This window comes from Pocillopora damicornis, chromosome 13 (genome assembly GCF_964200805.1).
Source record: "Pocillopora damicornis chromosome 13, jaPocDami1.2, whole genome shotgun sequence".
In the NCBI taxonomy this organism is placed as follows: domain Eukaryota; kingdom Metazoa; phylum Cnidaria; class Anthozoa; order Scleractinia; family Pocilloporidae; genus Pocillopora; species Pocillopora damicornis.
Window position 1 is genome coordinate 4,020,955 of NC_142682.1, and position 9,642 is coordinate 4,030,596.

The 9,642-nt window shown below is 38.4% G+C and overlaps 1 protein-coding gene across 1 annotated transcript; it reads right to left on the minus strand.

The window, feature by feature from the left end:
• Positions 1-727: 727 nt before the first annotated feature.
• On the minus strand, positions 728-8,239 carry LOC113678136 (N-acetylglucosamine-6-sulfatase). The gene is made up of 12 exons (XM_027195003.2): positions 7,959-8,239; positions 7,358-7,417; positions 6,373-6,741; positions 5,811-5,984; positions 4,860-4,942; positions 4,562-4,680; positions 4,109-4,212; positions 3,343-3,441; positions 2,720-2,749; positions 2,320-2,415; positions 1,607-1,717; positions 728-1,274 (listed from the first exon to the last, which is right to left on the minus strand). The coding sequence occupies exons 1-12, from the start codon at positions 8,094-8,096 to the stop codon at positions 1,101-1,103; spliced, it is 1,557 nt and encodes a 518-aa protein (XP_027050804.2). The 5' UTR covers positions 8,097-8,239; the 3' UTR covers positions 728-1,100.
• Positions 8,240-9,642: the final 1,403 nt, after the last annotated feature.

A 9,642-nucleotide genomic window follows, 5' to 3' on the forward strand; every position in this document is an offset into this window, starting at 1 on the left:
TTTCCGACGGAAGTCGAAGCTTTATAATCAATAAAATTAAAAAGTTGGATCGGACTCATAAAATGGACAAAGGAACAAATCTCGGCCGACTGTGACACTTCTCTTTCATGAAAGGCTGTCTGTCTGTTGAGCAAAGAGATTGATCGAGGAGGCCATGGTTGAGGAAAAGCCCTAGTTTACACATTTGCTTGCTGACTGTTTTCCAATTCCAAACGCTTCTAATGTAGTTTGCCGTTGAGTAAAAAAAAAAAAGAGAAAAATAGTAAATGTCAACGATTTCTATTCAGGATAAAGCATCGATCATTTGCTTTAAAATAAAATTGAGCCTATGAACTTATTTAGATATTAGAATTGTGCTAGTTTGACGGTTTAGTTATAGTTAGCAGAGAGGATACGTCCAAACTTGCCAAATAAAGATTTAAGGAAGTAAAATAAATAAATAAATAAATAAATAAAGCAAAGCGAATCGAGCATCTCAGATGCTTGAATTGGCTGAGCATAACTTAATTTCGATGTGAAGACGAACCTTTGAAACTAGATTGAATAACGCATTTGGTAACGTTGTAATAACCAGAAAGTGTACGCCACCACAAGGCATGGAATACTCAGTCATTTCTGTCACGCACTCAATAACCAAACACGCTCCCTTGAAAACTCTCCCTTTTAATTTACAATCATTTAAGTCTTGATATTTCTAAAATATAAAATACAACGACAACGAGTAATGTTTTTGTTTCTTTTATTGGTTAAGCCTTTTGTTATCCAATAAAGGTGAAATGAACATGAAATCTAATTTCCTCTGATAATCCAATTAAACACTCTAATTGTACTTGGTTGGTTACAATTATGTTTACTAGTACTATCTATGAAAATCAATCACTGCTTTTTTCTAGCGAAATAATTCTGGAAATATTTTGCAATAAAATATTGTAACCCTTTGATACACACACACACATCAATAGACCTACCCTCCATACATTTCCTAAGATGCTAACCAGGAAAATTTGTGCAGAAATCAAGAGCTTTTTCAGTGGTGAACCCTTTATTCCCCGCTGTGCCCGAAAGATATTGTTTTAGTATTCTGACCGATTGGTCTTATTTCAAAGCCCTAAATCCTCGGTCTCACTGTAGGCTTCCCTGCAGGAATCCCCTGCACATGTCGCTAGATCCACCAGGCGAGAGTGTTTTTTTGCTAGAAATTTCGGAGCAACTTTTTTGACGATATTCGTCAGTTGATCAGGATCTTTCTTGATATCGTACAGCTCCACAAAGGCCTGCATTGGAATACACGAAAAACAACAACGTTTGAAAACTCCGAGAAAGAATCGAGAAGAGAAAGATAAAAAAAGCCTGGAAAGCATTCAATAGGAAGAAATTCGCGCGGAAACACGCCACAGAACAGTGCGCAGGAAAACAAACAATCGGTGGAAAGCGCTGGAAATCGAAATCGTGAACCGAGCAACAGGTTTTAAGTTCTTGCATATAACTTCATGCCTAAACCTATAACAAGAAATAAAAATGGAGTGACTGCACACCCGTGTCGTTCCTAGTGTCCCTTAGACAAACCCATTGTAGTACGTGTTTATCTGTTCTTTGTTAAAGTTACCTCTTTGTCGTTAAACTCACAGTACATCATATCCTCCGACGAGCTTAGAGAACGGACACAAGAATACGTGTTGTTCCAGGCGTCTTCGCAAACACAGTTTGGCCAACAACACTAAAGAAGAAAACAAAATGGAAAGTATAAAGGGGGTATATAGAAGAATGATTGTTCCTTTTATTCCGTTCACCCCCTCTCACTGAGCCTCTTCCTTCCTTTAGAGGCCTGGCTACGCAGGCTACGGCTTTCTGATCAATTATTCATATTGCATCGGTAGAAGGAAGGAAACGCGTAATTGAAGCTCAAGATACATTCTAATAAACTCAGTAGTCGTATAGTTATAAAAGGCAACTGTTATTCTGCTTAACGTCAAACTTTTATGCCTCAAATTCTGTTGTATGCATCAAGGGCAATTACCTGCATAGACTTTTATTACTGGTATCTGCACACAGTCACCGTGGAAGGGAGACCATGAAAACTATAAGTGCCAATGAGGTGGGACCCTGAACCTACCGTGTAACTGTAACTGAAATGTAGGACCGCTTGGCCGTGGAAGGTCAGGGTATGTGATTTAGACAGAGCTAATCTCGTACCCAGATCCTACTGTGTAACTGTAACTGTAACTATTACCACATGGCAGTAGAACGTCTGGATACTAGACTTAACAGAGCCTTTTGAAAGGAATCTGGCAAATTAAAATTCTGCGACGAGTTACATACCGACACACCAGGAGAAAGCTGCGGACAGCCCCCAATCTTAAGATCTCCTTCACCAAAGTGTTGAACAAGAAAGTCCGTGCGCCAATTTGCGTTTCCCTGAATAGAAACAAAGTGCAACACTTTTCACAAATGGAAGCTAAACCATGAAGGAGAAATGGCAAAATTAATTTTCAGAGGGTGAATGAGAGAAGGAGATCGAAATTTTTCCAATTTGAGGGTTTTAAAGCGTCTTACTTTGTTAGCGAAACACCGATTTCTTACAAGGAAAAAAACGTGCAATAAACGAAAGAGAACTAAAAATGGTAGTAAATAATTTTTTTTGACCCGGTTTGGAATTGCGAAAAGTGCGGTATAGATGTGTAAAACAGTGATTGTAATTTTTTGCTTTTAAAAAACTCACCCCTTTGTGGCTGCTCTCGCCATCTGCCTTCTAAAATTGAAGAACAAAAGCGATTATCGACTTATCTTTTCGGCAAATAGACAAACAGAATTTTTACCAAGCTACTTGTAACTTAAACTGAACTGCTAGTAGAACAACACAGAAAGAGTAAGAGAGATATACAAACTACCTGAAGGTCTGTTACAAGTTAAAACTTTCAACAAGAGTTACACTGTGCCCAACAGGTAACCCTCTGTATAAAATTACTATACGCTGTCTGCTTAGAACAGCATCGACTGCGACGAAACGCCAAGCTATGAAAACGTTTGGAGTTAAAAGCTGAGATTAAATAACAAAAAAAGGAAATATCCCTTGCTAAAAAGGCTTAGTGGATCAGACTGTGCCATGCTGTAGGAAAACAGGATGCCCCAAGGAATTCTTCCTTCCACAAAAATATTTTCCATTTGATTTTGCGCCCAGAATTTTCGGTTCAATGGAAAGCGCGCTTCCGTAGAACCGCATTTCGGTTTTCAACACGACTGACCATGTTCGTGTATAATTAAGTTCGTTGAAACGTTTTTCTTTCGGCAAACGCTACTGCAGGAAAGTTTTAGCTGAACTATCCTTAAGCACCAATAACGCACCAAGAGAGGGAGAATCGATCGTCCGTCCATGGACTCAGGGGCTTTCCCGCCAGCTAGCTCCACAATAGTCGGTGCTATGTCAATATTGAGAATAGGACTCTGCAAAATGTAAAACAAAATCGGTGAACGCTTAGTTTGAATAATTCCAGAGGGCTACACGATCTTCTTCATAGTAACTATGTCACTACTCTGCTTGCCAAGAAGAAAATATAAAAACTAAAATATTGACGACAAATTCAATATTTCATTGTATTTTAGGGCCACGCCCACATTGTGAGACTCTGATAACTATAAGGGGGTGAGTTTCTAACGAAACTGTGGCCCATCCAGCTTGATTGTATCTCTGTTTCCTTCGCATGGAGCGACTAGTAGTATTACCACCCCCACCTGGATGGGATGCCCGTCCATCGCGAGGTTACTCCCCAGCGTTTCATCAGGCTTCCCTGACAATTCACTAGTAGCATTAATAGGCCTGGTAATAATATTTACATAATATTTACCCGGCTAAGTCTCGAACCCAGACCTCTCGGCCCTGAGTCCAGTGCACTTCGTATGTCATCAGGTCACCGTGGATGTGATCGGAGACCGACCACTAACAGCTAAACTTAACGTCTCTCGTCCGAACAGTCACTCTACTCGATCAACGGATTTTTTTCGGTAAGAACCACCATTACGTTTCTTCGGGAAACATTTCACCGCCGGTATCACTTCTTTTAAAGGACGCAATGATCGTAACCGCACAATATTCTAAGAATGACATTTTCACCTGTGATGTTTTGTTAGTCATCACTCCAGGACCACGGATCATGAAGGGAACGCGTACATCAAATTCGTACAGCTGCCGCTTGTCTTGTGGAAGAGAAAACTGGCCTAAACAAGCAAATGGTGTGCAGTTATGACTGGTGCTTTGTTAAAAAGTTGCCTACGCTGATGCTTACACTGACTGACTGCTTACACTGACTGCCTACACTAACTGCTTACACTGACTGCTTACACTGACGCTCACACGGAAAATTTAAGTACATGATAACTTGAGTCCATTATAAACTTCCTTTTTTCCAGTTTTCTGTGACTAAATTTAATTCAGGTGAACATGTTTTAACTAATCACGCTTCGCTGGTGTGATTGCAGCATAAGATGATCACACCTTCCCATACAAGTAATAGTCACTTGTGGGTAATGACTATTTGAATTTTGTTATGTGTATCGTCATATTTACCCAGGTGAAATCCATTATCTGATGAAAATATGATATAAGTATTCTCCAAGTGTTTCCCCTTGTCCAATGCCTGAACGACTTGGTCAACAAGATCATCCACTGATAACAAAGTACGCCACCTTAAAACACAATTTTAGAATGGATCAGTTGATACAAAGCAGCAAACTTTCTTTTTCATATTCTGAGATTTCTCTATCCTTAGGGTCAGCTTAAAATACACACATCTTGTCTGCTTCTATAGGATGTCCAGTACCAAGAAATTCTTATTTGGGGGGGATGTAATTAAATTTTTCCAAACCTGTTTCTGAAGATAGAATCTGAGGCATTGATGGATGAATCCTTCATTGGATGTGGAGTGTTTCTGATCAGCCAGTGCTTGGTCTTAAAATGAGGACAAGAAAAAGGAATATAAAAATTATTGCAGGTGTGCAAATTTAGGGAAGCCTGCATTTCAGTGTCTTAATGTAATAGCTTGTTGTACAATGTACTGTGTGAGCTGGGTGTGTGAGCTGGGTCTGTGAGCAGATGACATGACACATGTTCCATGTGTCTGTTCCAACTGCTTCACTGAGTCAGCAAGGTAATCTCTTGTGTTGCCTGCTTGGGACTGCCTGCTATGATTCTGAAGAGATAAATTGCTTGTACAAGTAATTCTGGTTGGTGTGTGCAACAGGTCTGCTTTGTAACAATATCTGAAAAATATCCTCTGGTAGTTTTCAAATGAAATGGGTACATTTTGAAAGCAGCATAACAAATACAATAAAGACAAGTAAAGGATATGAATCTATTTTGAAACCCTTGGGTATAATATTTTTGCCATATTACAGAGTAAGTTTCAATAAAATGTCCAAGGTAATCTGGGATTGCTTTTGATTTGTTTCCCTTTACTTTGCTCTGTGATTTGTTGGGAAAACTTGTGCCAGTATCAACCTCAACCAATCAGATTTTAAATTAAAAATAATTGTGACTTGGTCACTCAGGTGTTCCCATGTGATATTATTCTTTGCTTCGATTGGCAGTTATTATTAGCTTGGTTTCCAATTTACCACATGTAATTATGATGCCCTCATAATCCTTTATGGTCAATATATTGCAATGCAGTCTTAATTTTGGATGATCAAGATAGCTGGAAATTGGCTTCTTTATCTTCTCTTTATCATGACCTTTGACTTTTTCTCAGTCCATAAAAAGAAAGCTTGGCCATTACCTCTTGGAAATTATGTGAACAAATGAACATGGCTCTACTTACAGGTCCACCTGCTGTGTTAAAGCTCTTTGTCCTTGGTGCCTTACTTGTATTAAAATTATCCTTGTACTGAGGTGCAGGTGTGAAAGGGGCATGGCAGGCAGGGGTGGCAACCATCATAAAGAAAGGGGGTGATGCTTCTGACTGCTCATTTATGAAACTGACTGCATGTTCTTTCTGAGAAGAAGAAACATAAATTTTGAAAGATGAAATACCACTTTGGATATTCTCAGTAATGATCTCTATACATTTCCAAAGGTGCTGTCAAGGAGAATTTGTTTCACAATCAAGAACTTCTTAAGTTGGTGATCATTTCCCTTATTCTCCTGATATCGTGATCAAGGAGTGATATTGTAGGGATAACTTAGACGCTTATCTTAAGAGTTAAATAGTTCATACATATTGATGTTGAAGCTAAGCTTACAAAGAATTAATGTTTTAAAAAATCAAGTAATTTGACAGGCTTCTTAATATTCAACCAAGTGGTTGTTATGGTAGTAAACTTCAACATATAATTTTACCTCAGTAGTCTCATGTAATTTAATGCTGTTTGTTTTAAGCTTACCAAAATATCTGTGAGATAGTCAGAGGCATAAGTATCTCCATGTTTCTCTGGATTCCCATTCACTGACAATGTATAGTTGTAGTACCTGGAGTTACCTACAAGTCCAACCCATTCATCCCAACCTGGGGGAACATGTTCAGGCCCCCCTACTTGCGGCATCCCGTATTGATTCAGGTACTTCCCACCGAAGAATGTTCGATAACCGAGCTTTTTCACGTAGGTGCTGACTGAGTGCTTCTCTGGCCCCTGTTGCCATCCAGGACTTGAACAACCTCCTGATATGGAGTTGTTTCTGGCGCGATGATTGTGTATATACTGTCCAGTCAGAATACTTGATCGGCTCGGACAACAGAGAGGACTTGTCACAAACTGCCGGCAAAAGAAAAAGATGTTAACCTCTTGCACCTTACCCTTTAACTCCCAAGAGTGACCAAGACAGAATTTCTCCTTACAATATCAATACAATATCAATCAGATAAGTGATGAGAATAGAGAAAAATATAAATTTGGGAATAATTAGTTGATCCAAGACTAAATTCTCAGAACTAAGATTATAAGAATTGTGTAGTTGACAGTAAGGAGAATCTCAAATTTGATCTGGGAGTTAAAGGGTTTAGATCAGTAAGCTTATTCTCTACTCTGTTTGCAACACATTTCCTAATGTGCTAACAAGGAGAATTTGTTTAGCAATCAATAGCTTCTTTCATCAGCGATTATTTTCTTTTCTCTTGTGACCTTAATGTTTGATTCTGGGGTGATATTGTAAGGAAGCTGAAAGGATTAAACATAAACCACAAGCAAGGGCAAAATAAGAAATTGTGTCATTTCTGAGGCTTCAAACCTTAACAGTTCTCATTGTTGTGGTTGGATGCTCTACTGACTTTGCCACCAAGAACTTATTGGCAGGTGGAAATCAGCTGTCACATCATCATTAAAAAAAAAAACTTCTTAGGTCTCACTGTATGGAAGTGTAGAAGTAACTTACCATGTTGTCAAATTTTACACCATGCTGACCGATCAGTGTCTCAGCTTTCTTCAAAGGAGTCTATCAAAGTGGTACAAATAAAAAATGCTCAAAAGAGAACTTCTCCTTACAATATTGTTACAGTATCAAGCAGACTAGTGATGAGAATGAACAGAAGTATCAATTAGGAGATTAACAGTTGATCCAACAGCAAATTATCTGAACTTTCATCACGCGAATTGTATGGTAGACAGTAAGGAGAATTACTAATGAGATCTTGAAAGTGGAAGAATTCAAATCGATAGCCTCACCATAAATGTCACATGAGAATTTAAAGGCTAAAGTTTATAACTGTGAAAATTGGTTGAATTTTGAAAATAGTTACACAGCTCACTTATACCTGTAAGAAGTAGGTCAATTTTAAAAGAACAGAGTGGAATATTAAACGACGATGATTTGATTCGGGTTGATCGTCTACAATCACGGAAAGAGCTAGAGGGCTTATTCTTTTTTTCAGTTGTAACAGAAATAGATATTTACATTCCTTCGATCGTCGTCGATCATATCGAATCAAAACTGAAGCGCTGGAATAAGCTGCGATTTCTAAATGAATGCTACTTACAAGTCCTCCTAGCACAACATCTTGATCATCTGTAAGGATAAACACGATGTTTGGTTTACTCGTCGAACTAGTACTAGCGATGGAACAGCCGGAACATAGCACGAGAAACAGTAAAATAGGATTCTGCCTCAGGGCCATTTTGATTTAAAACCAAGACTAAGAGATCTCTGGTCTGCTAACGTCTCTGAAAAATTGATCCTTTTCTTAACGGATTCATGTGAACGTCTCGTGAGCCACCTCAACTTTTGTTGTCTTTTTGACCCGGCTCACATTTCTGCGCGAGGGACTGTTGCAGAGTTGAAGCTAACGCAATCAAAGTCACGCTAGTCACGCTTACACAGCAATCATTTTTGCTCACTCGCGCGAGAAAAAGGAGCCATTGAATTTGAAAATACTAGCTTTTTGTGAGAAGAAAATTAGAAAAAAAATTCGCTGTGTTGTATCATGTCTGCTTACTGACCGAATTATTTTTCTCCAAGGCTCTACTTCCACGAAGAAAATTGATAAAGTCACGCTGATCGGAGCGTTTTACAATATTTTAGCATTATTTTAGCGTTATTTTAGCATACACCGTTTCTTAGGAACCTTCCTTGCCTCGACAAGTATGAAAAGTATATAATGGGTGATGTGCATTGATATGCCTTGTAATGAGCTAAGGCCTTCGAAGCTTGAGTAAGTATAGAGGTTTCAAATCAACTTGGGGTTGCGTTTCTGCAAGAGAAAATGTCTCTTTAAGAGAAGAACATGGGACAAATAGGGAAAATCAGGGCGTTGGGCAGGTTACGTCAATTTCACTTGTATTTTTTTATCTGGGGGCGAAAAAAAAGACCCGCGATCGAAGAAAAATCCTTGCGAAATTTAAACACGCAACGGAAGAAAAAATCGTTAACATGTAATAGCAATAAGATGAATTATATATGTATATTAATTATTCTACTGCATAAAGTAGGGTCAAAGTAACGCGCGAATAGAGTGCAAATATCCTGCGATATTGTTCGGTTATTTGGACTGTTCGTTATTTCGTACTTTTAAAAAAACCTGTTTAACCAGTCGGCTGCGCGCGGCTCTGATGCGTTGTTTTTCCCGCCTTACGAGAAATGAACAGAAAGACTTAGTAGAAAAAAAAAGCACGGTTGGATAATAAATAACTTATTTGACGTTTTGGTGTGTAGTATCGCTGAATATTTTTGTACTAAGCGATACTTCACACCAAAACGTCTTATAAGATGCATGGATCTACAAAAACACAAATTATGAACTGGTCTTACTGTGATATGTAAAGTCCATTTTCTGTCTTCTGTTGTGAAGTGATGTTAATTTGCGTTTTGCTTACTCCAGTTTAACAAGAAGTTTTTAAAAGGTTCATACTCTTCGAAAAATGAAGTTGAGAACGCTCGAATTGCGAAATAGAAAACCACGCGAAATACTGCATGCCTCGCCAAAATCGCGCAGTTATTTACCCTCGAAACTAGCAATGATGTGGTTTCTCATCACAGAAGTCAGTTTAATATATCAAAAGAACCAATACATAAATCTTACTTACATGCGAACAAGACTCACTGAAATAAGACTGGTGTCTTGGTTAATTTGTCTTCATTCAGAATTATAATTAGCAACCCACTCCGTCCGTTCTCAATAATTTGATATAAACAGCATAAAAGAAAGGATATCTCTAGCTGTATAT